This window comes from Hemicordylus capensis, chromosome 1, assembly GCF_027244095.1.
Source record: "Hemicordylus capensis ecotype Gifberg chromosome 1, rHemCap1.1.pri, whole genome shotgun sequence".
In the NCBI taxonomy this organism is placed as follows: Eukaryota; Metazoa; Chordata; class Lepidosauria; order Squamata; family Cordylidae; genus Hemicordylus; species Hemicordylus capensis.
The window spans coordinates 241,490,391-241,506,490 of NC_069657.1; the positions used below are offsets into that span (position 1 = coordinate 241,490,391).

The following is a 16,100-nucleotide window of genomic DNA, read 5'->3' on the forward strand; positions in this document are numbered from 1 at the left end:
AATAGGTAGATATTCTGTTATTGTCTATTGGCCTGGGTTGACGTGTTTGCCATCTTAAACTCTTTAACACAGAGCCTGAAACCTCTGCCATGACCTGGTTCTTTAATCAGCATGTAGAGGGCATCTGGCTCGGTGGTGTCAGCATTCTCGCACATTCCTATTGGGCTCGTCGTGGGTCCGCTTTTAGCCAATCAAACAGACTCAAGGGAATCAATCAAAGGCTTTATTGCATCGCGATAGCAAGGTAGACAATGGAGCTCACGCATCACATTGAATACCCAGAGCACAGTTAGAAATACACTTTTATACATCCCACAAAATGTGAAGTTCCCGGCCCCCAATACACATCCCAAACCGATGACCTAATCCTTTCTAATACGCATGCGTAACTTAACACTACTGTGCATCAGGTGATCTTCTCTCTCCTGGGAACCAAGCGCCTGTTTCATTAGCATTTCAATTGCTACTATAATTGTTACTTTGCTTAGCTAGAGAGAGAGAGGTAATGACGACTATTGTTAAAGACAATGTTGCAGAGAATGTCCCTGGGCTGAGCAGCTGAGGTTACTCTAAGTTAGAGCTTTTTAGCTTTCTAAGCAAAAAGGAATTTCTTTGGTTTACTAAGCAAAATGGAGTTGCTTTGGTTTACTAAAACACATCAATTCCCCCCTTGAAATAATGAATCACCCTGGATCTTCAGGGTGCTTCAGGATGCTCTCATCAATGCTTGTAAGGGTACGGATGTGTATTTAGGTCCCAAACTGTGGTGGGGTCTAAAAGCTCTCATAAACATTTGGATTAAAGTTGGAATGCATTGCAAGCAACAACATGTGATTATCAATAAAAGACAAATACATACTATGATTATGATTATCTTCTGTACCCACAATCCCCAATTGGGTAACCAAGAAGTGAGCCATGCCCATATATCCATAGGGTTTTCCTTTCCCATATTATGCCATATTTGATCTTTAAGATTTTGAACATGATCAGCAATGGATCCAGTCTCATTGACATAAAAACAGCAGACTTCACCTAGGACTGCGCAAGCTCCGCCTTCTTGAGCTGTGAGAATATCTAAAGTTCTACGATTCTGCATAACTACTTCTCCTAATAAATTTATCTCTGTGCCCATATCAGTTAAGGCTAACAGTGTCTGGTTAAATGAGAGTTCGATTTGTCTGGAAATATTAATGATAGCTTTTTCTAGTTGATTGACTGCTAATCTAGGTAGTATAGTCCTTGCCCATTGATGGAACTTAGTGTTTCATGTAGCTAAGGGGTTTGGAACATAATTGATTTTGGCATATCTTCGTGTTCTGTGTAACAAGCTTCCAAGATTAAGAACTTGTGGTGCATTAAGTGTAGGTTTCACATAAATGGTAGGTGCTAAATGGGCTGGTGCACATCTGCCTGTCCATCCTGGGGGTAATGCACGATAGGCTCTGTTCCCACAGACCCAATAAAGGCCTGCTGGTAAGGCAACAATTAAGTTGTTTCCTGAACGTGGTAGATTGACATCATGGCTACACAAATCCACAATGTCTTTACCTGTGTTGCCAAAAAATTGCTTCCATGTTTTTGATACTCCCTCTGGAAAAGCACATGCAATTGTTACCCAGATGTCATACCAAGGCGTGTGCGTGTTAAAACTGGAGCCTTCACAAACATGATCAGTCTGGTTTGCCTGTTGACAAAGGCCAAAACCTTTTGTAAGATATATGGAAGAATGATAAAGGTTCAGGGCTTTTGAAACAGTGATCCATTCTGAGTTTGTGAAGTTAAGAAAAAGAAATTCTCTAAGAGAAGTAGGTATTGCTAAATCAAAAGGAATATGAAAACATTCTAGTTTGTTCTCTCTGTGTTGAGAGAACCATGTTCTGTCCGTGCTGTTAAAGGACACTCTGTGTGTACAGCTGTGGTAGGGATTCACTCCCAAAAACTTCGCTGTACCATTTCTATTTTCAGTGCAGATAGGATGCAAGCCGTGGCTTGAAAGCTTACTATCCGGGATACCAAGGGCATTCCTGTTGAGAGTTTCCCGTTGAATGTAACCATAGCGATTAAAGCTAATACTTTTCCCTTGGAAGTGAATTGTTTCGCTGTGTTTTCCCCAAGACCAATATGTAGTGTAATTTGAAAAATAATGGGGCTGTTCTGTGGTTTGTGGATAAGTAATCCACCAGCCAAGTGTGACTGGAATGGCCACTACATTTAAAATATCCCCTTCTGTGCTTGCCATGTGACTGCATAGCCAGCAGTCATTTAAGTTGGCAATGTCAGCTAAAGTCTGTAAAAGTGGAGCATGTGGGTGTTGAATTGACCATGTACACAAGAAATAACATGACAAACACCAAAAGAGATACATCCTCCCTTAGTACAGGAAAAATTAAAAGAAGAGGAGAAAAAATATTGTTCTTTGCAGGAAAAATATTTGAGAAAATTAAAAGTGTCCTTCATCCATTGCTTCCCACACTGCCAGAGTATCTTCAAGGGAAAGAGGCTCTGGTGGGGGTTTGGGGGGTGGCTGTTTGCATAAAGTGAGTCTCAGGTCTCCGCGCTTGGTCACCGCCCAGTTGTTGTTGTCTTCTGGTTCCTCTGCTGGGGTAGGCGCGAATCTCACTAGGGTATGATGGGTCCAAGTCCTTGATCCAGAGAGACGAACTGCAGTTTGGGTCACTAGGAGCACTGTAAACGGGCCCGTCCACCGTGGCTCGAGGTTAGGCTTCTGCCATTTCTCAAGGTACACCTGATCGCCTGGCTGGAAAGGGTGTTGTGGTCCCTCTAGTGGCGGCCGTTGTGTTGCCTGTAAATGAGAAGAAAGAGAAGACGAGGCAGCCGCAATGCCAACTACATGTTGTTTCAGCAATTCTTCTCCCCTGACATGTAAGTCAGATACATCAGCAGATAGAGGATTTAGAGAACACACTCTCCCATACAGAGCTTCAAATGGTGAGAGCCCACTACGCCCCCTCGGTGTGATGCGCATGCGAAAAAGGGCCAGAGGCAAGGCGTCTGGCCATTTTAGCGATAGTTCTTGACATATCTTCCTCAGGTGTGTCTTCAAGATCCAATTTGAGGCCTCTACTCTCCCGGAGGACGTGGGGTGCCAGGCCATATGTAGGTGGTAGCTAATTCCTAAGGCTGTGGCCACCTCCTGCATGACTGTAGAGGTAAAATATGGCCCTTGGTCCGAATCCAAATGCCTAGGAAGTGAAAATCTCGGTATAATGTCTTGTAGAAGTCTCTTGGTGACTTCCTTTGTCTTGTTTGTCTTACAAGCAAATCCCTCTGACCGCCCAGTGAAATTGTCAATAAACAATAATAGATATTTATACATTCCAGCTCTAGGCATGTCAGTGAAGTCTAATTGCCAAGAGTCACCTGGGGCTGTTCCTGTCCTGAGCAGACCGCGTGGTCTTGCTCTCCTTGGTGGAGCTGGATTGTTCTTAATACAAACCACACATGCATTGACAGTGGTGGCTACCATTGCTCTCAATTGAGGGTGGTAAAAATATGTGACCAAGAGCTCATATAGTCTGTCCCTTCCCAAGTGTGTAGTCAGATGGGCTTGCTTAACTAAGGCCATGGTGGTGCCATATGAAAAGAACTGTTGGCCTGAAGTATGGACAGCTCCATTCTCAGTTTGAGTCCATTCAGGGTTTTGCAAAAGGTTATTTAAAGTAGACACGTCCTCTCCTGTCATTGGGAAAGGGTGATCTTGAGGCTGAAGTAAGGGGAAAGCTGGAATAAGTGGTAACATGGTTACTGTGGGTGGGGGTGGCAGCAGAGCTGCTGTTTTGGCTGTGTGATCTGCTCTGGTATTGCCTTGGGCAATCTCAGTGTCCTTTCTCTGATGCCCTGGACAATGCATAACTGCAACCTTGCTTGGTAAAAGTATAGCATCTAGAAGTCCCAAAATCTGGCCACCATGCTTTATTGGTGACCCATCAGTGGTAATTAACCCTCTCTCCCGCCAGATGGTGGTGTGCGCATGTACTACCGAGAAGGAATATTTTGAATCAGTGAAGATATTGACCTTCTGGTCCTGGGCTAACTGCAAAGCTCTAGTCAAGGCGATCAGTTCTGCCAACTGAGCTGAGGTCCCAGGGGGTAATGAGTTAGCTTCCACTGTAGCATGTATGGTAACCACGGCGTAGCCAGCCCTCCTGACCCCATTGTCCATAAAACTGCTCCCATCTGTATAAAATGTGAGATCTGCATCTGATAGTGGAATATCAGTCAGGTCTGGCCTGGCTGAGCAATGATAGTCCAGAAACTGCTGACAATCATGCAAAGGAAGGTCTGGTTCTGACATGTTTTGCAGTAAAAGGGTAGCTGGATTTAATGCAGTGCAGTGATGAATGGAAAGTTCTGGAGACTTGATAAAAATAGCTTGGTACTTAGCCATGCGTGCAGGTGTCAGCCATTGGTTTGCTCTGTTCTCCAACAATGTAAGAACTGAGTGTGGAACATACAGTTTAGTCTGGGAACCTAGGGTGAATTTCAAAGCTTCTTCCCAAATGACAGCTGCTGCGGCCAGGGCCCTCAAGCAAGGAGGCCAACCTTGGGCCACGCCATCAAGTTTGGAAGAAAAATATGCAATTGGGCGATGATCCTTGCCCAGGGTTTGTGTAAGTATCCCAGATGCTCTTCCCTGACTCTCAGAAGCAAATAAGTAGAAAACCTTGTTGTAGTCTGGCAGTCCAAGTGCTGGAGCACTCGCAAGAGCTGCCTTTATCTTCATGAAAGCAGACGGGCAGTCTGCTGACCATGTAAAGCTGTCATTTTCTCCTCCAGAAAGTGCATCATACAGAGGTTGGGCTAAAGCTGCAAACCCATGAACCCATTGGCGGCAAAAATTAGCCATTCCAATAAAGGAACGTAACTGGCGGCGATTGGAGGGTGGGGCTATTCTGCAAATGGCCTCTTTTCGCTCTGGCAAAAGAGACTTCTGTCCTTGGCTGAGTAAGAGTCCCATGTACTTAACCTGTGGCAAGGCCACCTGTGCTTTAGCTTTTGATGGATGGAAGCCTGCATCCGCTAGATGGAGCAAAAGTGAAGTGGTAAGGATCAAATTGAGCTCCTTTGAGGCTGTGGCTAGGAACAAATCGTCTAGAAACTGCAGCAACACAAAATCTTTTCCCTCCTCGCCCTCAGGGGGTGTCCACCTGCCCAATTCCTCCCTCAACGCACCGCTAAATAAGTGAGGAGCCGAATTAAAGCCCTGAGGGAGCCTAGACCATTGGAGCCTGACTTTTACATGCGTTATCGGGTCGTGCCTTTCTAATGCAAATATTGGTTTTTATTCTGGCGCTAAAGGTATGCAAAAAAAAAAAAAAAAGCATCCTTCAAGTCCAGAACAGTAAAAGTAGTCATTTGTGGTGGCACAGCTGTCATTAAAGTGTGTGGATTTGGCAAAATTGTGTGTAGGGGTTCCACACAGGCATTTACTGCCCTTAGGTCTTGTACCAGGCGCCATCTACCGTCTGATTTTGGAATTGCAATGATTGGGGAATTCCAGGCACTTTGGCTAGGAACTAAGATTCCATTGGCTATAAAGGCATCAACAATTGGTTTTAATCCTTCTGCGCCTCCCTTCCTTAAGGGATACTGTGGTATTGCAACAGGCTGGGTGTTTGGTTTCAATCGGATTGTCACTGGTTGGGCATACTTTGCTTTGCCTGGCACTCCCTCCTTGGCCCACACTGTCTCTGGTACTTGTAAATCAATTAATGGTGCAAGCATGGGTGGAAAAAGACCCATCACTCTAGCTTGAACTGCCCAGGTTTCTGAATCAGGAATTTCCATAATGATTTGGTCCGGGGTGAAAGATAAGGTTGCCCGCATGGCACACAATAAATCTCTGCCCAATAAATTCACAGGGCACTGAGGCATGTGCAGGAAGGAATGTTGTCCTTGCGACCATGCGCACTCAAAGGGTATGGCTTCCAAAAAGTGATGTTTTGCTGAAGCACCCGTGGCTCCTTCCACAAAGGTGGAACGGCTGCTTGGGGTAGCCCCTTTTGGAGTGATTAAGACTGAATGAGTGGCACCAGAATCTACTAACATTGAAACAGTCTGAGCATTCGCTCCAGAGCCCACTTTGCAGGCCACCAGGGGTTCTGTGAGTGAAAGTGTTCGGCAAGTAGCCAATACAGCTGTTTCCTCCGACCTGTCCTATCTGGAGCTCCTTTGTTGAAAGGTGCCCTGGGGACTAGGCTGGTAGTGCTGTTGCTGGCTGTGCTGTTGGGATTGGAACTGTTGGAATTGCTGTGGTTGTTGAAAATGCTGCTGCGGCTGTGGCTGAAAATGCTGCTGCTGGGACTGTGGCTGAAAATACTGAGGCTGAACAGCAGAGGCTGTCTGCCAATAGGGCATTTGCTGCATTTGCTGTGGAAATGGCACTGACTGCGGCCCTTGAAACCGGGTCGGACAGTTCCGGACCCAATGGTTTGGGTTTCCGCAATGGTAACAATATGGAGATCCCTGTCAAGGGGATGCTCTTCCCGGCCCCTGCTGGGCCCCGCTTCATCTACCAGCATATAAGATATGTGGTTTACTCCCTCCAGTTTTCTCTCTCTCTCTCTCTTTCTCCTTCTCTGACTCCTTCTTCTCCTTTTCCTTCTCCCTTTCCTCTTCCTTCTCTTTTTCCTTCTCCCTCTCTGACTCTGGGTCTGGGTTCGCTCTCTGTGTATAGACGCGGTAGGCTGCTTCCACTAAAGAGTCGAGGGCCATGGTTAAAGGTGCATCTAACTTATTCAGCCTTTTTCTAATGTCCTGGGCACTCTGAGCTAAAAATGCTGCTCTCAAAATATGTTCTGCTTCTGGAGATTTAACGTCCAGGGACGTGAACTGGCAAAGGCATTTTTCAAGCCTTTCCAGAAAGTCTCCTGGCGATTCATTTGGACCCTGAAAGGTTTGTATTTCTAGGCACACAAGTGTTGAGAGCCTCTAGAAAGAGCTGGCGAAAAGTGTCCAAAGCGGCACTCCCAGCATCAGTATTTGGATCCCAGTTAAGATCCTGCAAAGGATATAGATCTGCTGCTGTGGCTACTGGTGTCTGACGGGCGCCCATGTTGGCGGCCAACTGGGTAGCTTTTTGCAAAAGGAGGCGTCGTTCCTCCGCTGTAAGCAAGGAACCGGCCATTTGCTGGACATCGGCCCATATAGGTTTGTGAGTAGCAAACACAGACTCAAAGAGACTAGAGCAGGCTACCAGGTCTTCTCTAAGTGATTTGGTTTGCAACTTCCAGTTCATTAAATCTGCAGATGAAAAGGGAACATGGACTAATGTTCGTTCCCCTGTGGCAGTTAAAGTCTCCCTCAATGGAGCCAAAATTGGGACCCTGCTGCTGCTTTTACTCCTAGTATGCCAGGCAACGGGGCTGGTTTTGGGGTTTGTAAGGGAGACGGTACCGCTGTTACTAGGCACAATAGCTAAATCCAAGGCTTCCAAATCTTTCCTTAAACGCTGCAATGGTGTTGTTCCCAAGTCAACCAAACCTATGCCTGCCCCCGTTCCCAAGGATGTCAAAGGTGTAGGAGGTGACCCCAATGTATCTCCCCCCTCTAAGTCAACCAAACCTATGCCCGCCCCCCTTCCTGGAGAGGGTGCTCTCTGTACATCAGGCACATTGGGAATTGGATGCAACTGAGGCTGGGGAATAACCTGAGGTTGTGGTGGGGGTGGAGATGGGTAAATAGGTTGAACCCAATCATCTTCTGGATATTCATAGGGCCTGGGAAAGGGTGGAGGAGGGGTGGGAGCGGAAGGAATGAGGGGAGTGGAAGGGCAAGACTGCAAGGGAAATAGTCCAGAAGAATTCCCTGCGGGCATTAGCCCACAGTTTATAGCTAACAGAGGTCTGCACCATAATTCCATGAATGGCTGAGCATAGCGGTGTTCTTCATATTTTCCCGTTTTTGAGCAATATATCAATAATTCCAAAATTAAAGATTGATAACACTTCCTGTAGATGGCCACCAGGTGGCGCCATCGCCAAGCGGATAACTTGGCCACACTTCTATACAAAGACACTTCAAAACTTTCTTTTTGAGAGCATTTTTCTCCCCTGTGAGAATTTCCCAATTCTTCAACACACACTCCAAAGGCATGCAGGAAATCCTTTCAGATTTGGTGTACTTGCTATTTCTGCTCCCCATGGCCCCTCCCTAGTCTGCCTGTGCTTGGGCCGTTTATTTTTGACTCAGCCGCCCCTCCCTTGGGCTTTTGGCTTGAGTCGCCCCTTTTCTCTCGGGCAGCCCTTCTTCGGCTGTGAGGTTTCCTTTCCCCCTGCTCGAGCTAAAAGTCCCCCTTGTGCCCCCCTTTGGGCTGGGGTACTCACCAAAGACGTCCCTGGATTTCACTCTCCACCCAGACTCCCATTCACTCCTGCCTCGATTCCCAGATGTAGCGTGTAGTAACGACTGGCACGTCCCGGGGCCACGAGAATCCTCCGCAGACAAAGGCTGTGGTGTGCGCTGGCCCTCACTGTCCCGTGGCGGGTCAGATCGTCCACCCAGGTCACATCCGACACTCACGGCACCAAATTGATGTGAATTCAGTTCGTCCTTGGGTCCGCCTTTTCGCCAATCAAACAGACTCAGTGGGAATCAATTAGAGGCGTTTTATTGCATCGCGATAGCAAGGTAGACAATGGAGCTCACGCATGACATTGAATACCCAGAGCACAGTTAGAAATACACTTTTATACATCCCACAAAATGAACGCTGAGAAGTTCCCGGCCCCCAATACACATCCCAAACCGATGACCTAATCCTTTCTAATACGCATGCGTAACTTAACACTACTGTGCATCAGGTGATCTTCTCTCTCCTGGGAACCAAGCGCCTGTTTCATTAGCATTTCAATTGCTACTATCATTGTTACTTTGCTTAGCTAGAGAGAGAGGTAATGATGACTATTGTTAAAGACAATGTTGCAGAGAATGTCCCTGGGCTGAGCAGCTGAGGTTACTCTAAGTTAGAGCTTTTTAGCTTTCTAAGCAAAAAGGAATTTCTTTGGTTTACTAAGCAAAATGGAGTTGCTTTGGTTTACTAAAACACATCACTTTCACACTCCCATATATTCTTTTTTATCTGGAAATCTTCACAAATGTAAAATTGCATGTATCAATTGGCTGGTCGCGCAGCAGGTGAAACCGCCCTGAGCCATTTTGGAAGCCATTTTATACAAATCAAAATAAATAATAACAACTCGGTTGGCGGATATCACTATGTAGACCACAGTTTCTCAAGCGCCGGTCCCCGGACCGCTGCCGGTCCCCAGGGGGTTGAGTGCCGGTCCGTGCAAGTCCTTTCACACCCCCTCCTTTTCAAGCATGCCAGTCCTTTAACACCCTGGAGATGAGCTCCCTGGAGCTCATCTTTAACCAGGCAGCCTTCGCTGCAGGGCTCTGTCTTCCTCCGGAGTCCCAGACAGCCTTTTCTCACTCCCAGCTAATCTCCAGTCTCTTTGATGAGAGGAGATAGCGAGAGCGAGTGACATCACTGGTATGCAGCCGCCTGTGAAACACACACGAGGCAGGTAGCAGGGCGAGTGAGAGGGAGGGCTTGGCTTGGCTGGAGTGCTGCATGCCTAAACTCTGTTCTGAACTACTACAGAGGAGGAACAGAGGAAGGCAGGCAGGCAAAAGATAAGAAAACAAACAAAAGTAAGCAACAGTGCTGATCAAATGAAAAAAGAAGGGAAAGATAAGAAGAATGAAAGGGGTGGGGGTGAGGGGCGGGCTGATCATGTACTGACGCAACAAAAGGGGATGGAGATCAAATAAAATGGGATTTTTAAAAGCAAGCATACAGGAGAGAACAAGTACAATCTGTGTGAACTGAGAAATAAAATGTGGGGGGGGGATGAGGGAGATGAAGAAAGGGGTGGCTAGGGTGAGCTACTGACTTACCAAAAAGGGGATGAAGCTAACATAAACTGGGATTTTTAAAAGCAAACATGCAGGCAGAAGAGAGAACAAGTGCAATGTGTGCGAACTGAGAAACCCAGTGGAAAAAAGAGATCACGAGAAAGGGGATGGAGTGGGGGCTGGGTGTAGCAAGGCATGGAATGGTGAATAGAGGAGAGAGAAGGAGGGAAAGAAGGATGAAGAAGAGACCCACTAAAAGTCTTCCCACTCATGTGTGAGTACATAGTGCTCCCTCCCTCCCTTAAACCTCTGCCTAAAAATCATAACAGTTGTAAAAACCTGGAGAGATATGAATGTGTGGTATGAAGGGTTAAATCTCCCACCCCGTTCCCTGTGGTTTACTTTCCTAATGTGGATGCCATATTGCTGTGTAAAGTTCATTACCATAACATTACCTTTTCAAGGTAATGAGTGTTTTAGTTCTGAGTGTTCTGCTTGAAGGTTTTTTGGATGATGTTTGTTTACAGACTTCCAGTATGATATGAGATGTCATGTTTTAAGCTTCCTATCAATTAAGTTGATAAGCTGGTTTTATGGTAGCAAACATGCATTGTCCCATTTGCTAAGGAGAGCAAGGGCAGTGATTACCAAATGAAGAGAGGAGGAAATCTGGAGGGGGAGTATTGTGTGTGTAAGAGAGAGTACTCTTTTAAAAGCAATATTAAATTACTATTTTTATGCATTTAAGAAGCAAGATATTATGTATACAGGAACTTGACACAAGTTCCTGCCTGCATGTTTATATGCAAAATAGATAGATGAGGAGTAAGAAAAGACAGAATTGGAAGAATGGAGTGTAAGGTTGCAGCCTAGTTTTAAAAGATGGTAATGTTAAATCTGGACTGGACAAATCTCAGGTGCCAGGGAGCCATGATGTCTCATCCTTTCCTCCCTCCCCCTTCTGAGCCAGAACTTCAAAAGTTAAATATTGATTAAATTCATTTTCATTAATTTCACTTTGATTTAATTGATTGATTAAGTGTTATTTTAATAATCGGCACCCTAAAAATTGACCTCGGCCCCCATGAGCCAAGTTACAGACATTTGAGTGGTGAACACCTGTGAACGCCTGTACTAACAGATAAACTTGAAACCCCTTTGCTAACTGCTGGTCTGGGACTAGAAACTGCACACACAAAAATATAGCGGTCCTTGAAACTGTGCATAACTAATTTAGCGGTCCTTGACTCCAAAAAGGTTGAGAAACACTGCTCTATGTGTCTCCACATAGGCGTCGTACCCAGGTGCGCAGGGTCCCTGCCTGCCCCATCCTTGTTATGCTCCTGGCTCATGTTTAGACGCAGCCCGGGTTCTTTGAACCCGTTAGCCCAATGGTGGCTCTGCCCCTGTGCACAGGGGCATTACCCATATACTTTCACAATACAAGGCAGCTGACAATAACTGTCAGGGCCAATTAAAATGCAGTAGAATACAAATAAAATGGTAACCCCAAAACAGTCAGCAAGACTGAGGCCAGACCAAGGAGATGTGCCCTCCTAAAAGCCAGCTTTCCCCTGGAAATTCAGGCTGTTAGTCATTCTAGCCTTTTCTTTCTTTTTGTCTCTGTGGTTTATCTTTGGTGTGTAACTAAGCCTCATTTCTAACATTTAGCCGTGCTTAGTTTTTTCAGTAAGGCCCTGAAGCATATCCTGCTTTGCACTGGCGGAGCTACCATAGTGCAGAAGTGTTCAAAGCGCACGGGCCGCTGCCTCCAAGGAGCCGCTGCCTCTCCTCCCCCTCCCCCCCCCCGCATTTCAAAGGCAGGCAGGCAGTACTTGTCTTGGGCATCCCCCACTCTCCACCTTCGCTACAGGGCTGCCGCCCCCACCCCCTCCCTCCCTCCCTCCCTCACCCATCCCATCTCGGATGATTACCACTGACCACCCCTCAGCGCCAGCCTAACTAGCTAAAAGACAGGCGCCAAAGCAGCGCAGCCCAGGAGTGGCTCTTCCCTGCAGGAAAGAGCCGCTCCTGGGCTGCATGGCAAAAGCAGCGCTAATGGCTATCTCGCCATCGGGTGTTCTCTGACTATTGTTCCCTGGCCTGGCCTCCCGAGGCGAGAGGCAGAGCGCTGAGAGAGCCCAGGAGCCGCCGCATGGGCGCTCTTGAGGCGGCGGAGCCACCAGAAAGCCCACAGCCTCAAGTCTCTCCCCGCCCGCCCTTGAGCGGGAATCGCCAGGCTGGGCGGGAACGAGGCTCCTGAAGGGAGGTTTTCTGCTGTCGTGAGTCTTTTCCATGCTCAGAGAGCCGCAGCGAGGCGACCGCTGCCTGCTGCTCGCACAAACTGGGCTCAAAAGTTTTAAAGACGCTCAGCTGATGACATGTTCGTTGCTTCCGTGCCTTTTCCTTGAAGCTGGACAAGCACCAGCCAGAGGGCTCCAGCTTCGCGTGTGGAGGGGTGGTGGTGGTGGTGGAAAACAGAGGAGCAGCGCCTGCCAGTCAGCAGGAAAGGATGGTTACTCGGACCAAGTAATGTCAACATGTACGTTCCCTCTCAGCACTGCGCTTCTCGGCTGGATGGGAAGGAACAAGCTCTCCTTTTCCCTTTCCTTTTCTTTCTCCCCCCCCCCCGCCCCCCTCAAGCCCTGTGAATGCCTTTCTGATGCCAGCCCCTTTAGCAGTTAAAGTTGAACTGTAACGGCAACTCCCGAATGGAGCCTCAAGGCTCCCTTCCTCAACAACTGAACTGACTCAGAAAAGATCAAAAAGCCTTGCTCGCATTCATTAAAATGTAGCACAGCCTAGGCAGGTTTTAGTGGAAAGCTTCCCTTTGCATCACAATTAACGTGGCATATACTGGTTTGCAATATGCATACTGGGGAAGCAGTGTGTGTGTACACACAAGGGGGGAAGAAGAAGAACAAAAGAGACCGCTCTTTTTATCCCGGGATGATGAGGTCAGTTTGATTTTACTGACAACTATTGATGTATGTGGAGCAATTGCAGGGCAGTTCACTGCATCTGCTGACACTTTGCAGGAGAAACAGTTATGTTAACTGGCTAAAACATTCGTCCTTTTGCAAATCTTGGGGCTTAAGCACTTAACTTCAGCTGAGCTACTACTCACTGCCAGACCACACCCCCAGCATCTGACATCAGAAGTGGGGGGTGGGGTTAGCGGGGGCGCCCGCTGCGGCTGCACACGGGCCGCCGGCGGGCTAGCTATGTCCCTGCTGCTTTGGATACTTGATAAAGCATTGTTGGAGAAATCTCCAGGAGTTTGTTTGAATGAGCGGAGGCCACATCATCCATCAGGTTCAAGATTGTGACTAGGCCCAAACCAGGCCCAAATAAAGTATTTCTTCATCAGCATCCATTTGTCGACTTGATATTTTTACTGCTCGCAGCTAAAGGAGCACCTGTCCAAGGAGCTTAGCATGCGGGAAACGTTGGAAGAATCCCAAGCCGTCCTGCTCTATCGGATGCAGGATATGGGAGCAACAGTGGCGAAAGAACGGAAACAGGTTGGTAAGACACAGCAATCTAAACCCTTTCTTTAGGATTTGACCAAACAATTTGAACAAACAATGCAGCCTACCCTCCAAGTAGTACTGAGGCTAAAAGCTACAACAGCTCACAGCAGATGGTAGATGGTGAATATCATTATTACTAGTGCAGTGCAAAGGCCCTGATAAAATGTCTAGAAGGCAGCTCAGAACATTTCTGCAGTCAGACAGCACGAGCATCTTCTGCAGCGTGTTGGCAGCACTGTACTTGCAGAGAATGGTCTACATCAGCGTTTCTCAACCTTTTTGGAGTCAAGGACCGCTAAATTAGTTATGCACAGTTTCAAGGACCGCTATATTTTTGTGTGTGCAGTTTCTAGTCCCAGACCAGCAGTTAGCAAAGGGGTTTCAAGTTTATCTATTAGTACAGGCGTTCACAGGTGTTCACCACTCAAATGTCTGTAACTTGGCTCATGGGGGCCGAGGTCAATTTTTAGGGTGCCGATTATTAAAATAACACTTAATCAATCAATTAAATCAAAGTGAAATTAATGAAAATGAATTTAATCAATATTTAACTTTTGAAGTTCTGGCTCAGAAGGGGGAGGGAGGAAAGGATGAGACATCATGGCTCCCTGGCACCTGAGATTTGTCCAGTCCAGATTTAACATTACCATCTTTTAAAACTAGGCTGCAACCTTACACTCCATTCTTCCAATTCTGTCTTTTCTTACTCCTCATCTATCTATTTTGCATATAAACATGCAGGCAGGAACTTGTGTCAAGTTCCTGTATACATAATATCTTGCTTCTTAAATGCATAAAAATAGTAATTTAATATTGCTTTTAAAAGAGTACTCTCTCTTACACACACAATACTCCCCCTCCAGATTTCCTCCTCTCTTCATTTGGTAATCACTGCCCTTGCTCTCCTTAGCAAATGGGACAATGCATGTTTGCTACCATAAAACCAGCTTATCAACTTAATTGATAGGAAGCTTAAAACATGACATCTCATATCATACTGGAAGTCTGTAAACAAACATCATCCAAAAAACCTTCAAGCAGAACACTCAGAACTAAAACACTCATTACCTTGAAAAGGTAATGTTATGGTAATGAACTTTACACAGCAATATGGCATCCACATTAGGAAAGTAAACCACAGGGAACGGGGTGGGAGATTTAACCCTTCATACCACACATTCATATCTCTCCAGGTTTTTACAACTGTTATGATTTTTAGGCAGAGGTTTAAGGGAGGGAGGGAGCACTATGTACTCACACATGAGTGGGAAGACTTTTAGTGGGTCTCTTCTTCATCCTTCTTTCCCTCCTTCTCTCTCCTCTATTCACCATTCCATGCCTTGCTACACCCAGCCCCCACTCCATCCCCTTTCTCGTGATCTCTTTTTTCCACTGGGTTTCTCAGTTCGCACACATTGCACTTGTTCTCTCTTCTGCCTGCATGTTTGCTTTTAAAAATCCCAGTTTATGTTAGCTTCATCCCCTTTTTGGTAAGTCAGTAGCTCACCCTAGCCACCCCTTTCTTCATCTCCCTCATCCCCCCCCCCACATTTTATTTCTCAGTTCACACAGATTGTACTTGTTCTCTCCTGTATGCTTGCTTTTAAAAATCCCATTTTATTTGATCTCCATCCCCTTTTGTTGCGTCAGTACATGATCAGCCCGCCCCTCACCCCCACCCCTTTCATTCTTCTTATCTTTCCCTTCTTTTTTCATTTGATCAGCACTGTTGCTTACTTTTGTTTGTTTTCTTATCTTTTGCCTGCCTGCCTTCCTCTGTTCCTCCTCTGTAGTAGTTCAGAACAGAGTTTAGGCATGCAGCACTCCAGCCAAGCCAAGCCCTCCCTCTCACTCGCCCTGCTACCTGCCTCGTGTGTGTTTCACAGGCGGCTGCATACCAGTGATGTCACTCGCTCTCGCTATCTCCTCTCATCAAAGAGACTGGAGATTAGCTGGGAGTGAGAAAAGGCTGTCTGGGACTCCGGAGGAAGACAGAGCCCTGCAGCGAAGGCTGCCTGGTTAAAGATGAGCTCCAGGGAGCTCATCTCCAGGGTGTTAAAGGACTGGCATGCTTGAAAAGGAGGGGGTGTGAAAGGACTTGCACGGACCGGCACTCAACCCCCTGGGGACCGGCAGCGGTCCGGGGACCGGCGCTTGAGAAACTGTGGTCTACATAGTGATATCCGCCAACCGAGTTGTTATTATTTATTTTGATTTGTATAAAATGGCTTCCAAAATGGCTCAGGGCGGTTTCACCTGCTGCGCGACCAGCCAATTGATACATGCAATTTTACATTTGTGAAGATTTCCAGATAAAAAAGAATATATGGGAGTGTGAAAGTGATGTGTTTTAGTAAACCAAAGCAACTCCATTTTGCTTAGTAAACCAAAGAAATTCCTTTTTGCTTAGAAAGCTAAAAAGCTCTAACTTAGAGTAACCTCAGCTGCTCAGCCCAGGGACATTCTCTGCAACATTGTCTTTAACAATAGTCATCATTACCTCTCTCTCTAGCTAAGCAAAGTAACAATGATAGTAGCAATTGAAATGCTAATGAAACAGGCGCTTGGTTCCCAGGAGAGAGAAGATCACCTGATGCACAGTAGTGTTAAGTTACGCATGCGTATTAGAAAGGATTAGGTCATCGGTTTGGGATGTGTATTGGGGGCCGGGAACTTCTCAGCGTT

At 46.5% G+C, this 16,100-nt stretch overlaps 1 protein-coding gene across 2 annotated transcripts; it reads right to left on the reverse strand.

The window, feature by feature from the left end:
* Positions 1-209: 209 nt before the first annotated feature.
* On the reverse strand, positions 210-8,354 carry LOC128340801 (protein NYNRIN-like). 2 transcript variants are annotated; one of them, XM_053286500.1, is made up of 2 exons: positions 7,588-8,354; positions 210-7,506 (listed from the first exon to the last, which is right to left on the reverse strand). In XM_053286500.1, exon 2 carries the CDS (start codon positions 4,979-4,981, stop codon positions 2,444-2,446), a length of 2,538 nt encoding a protein of 845 aa, XP_053142475.1. In that variant the 5' UTR covers positions 4,982-7,506; positions 7,588-8,354; the 3' UTR covers positions 210-2,443. Both variants share the same exon structure in this region, with proteins under 2 accessions (XP_053142475.1, XP_053142476.1).
* Between the last annotated feature and the right edge of the window lie 7,746 nt (positions 8,355-16,100).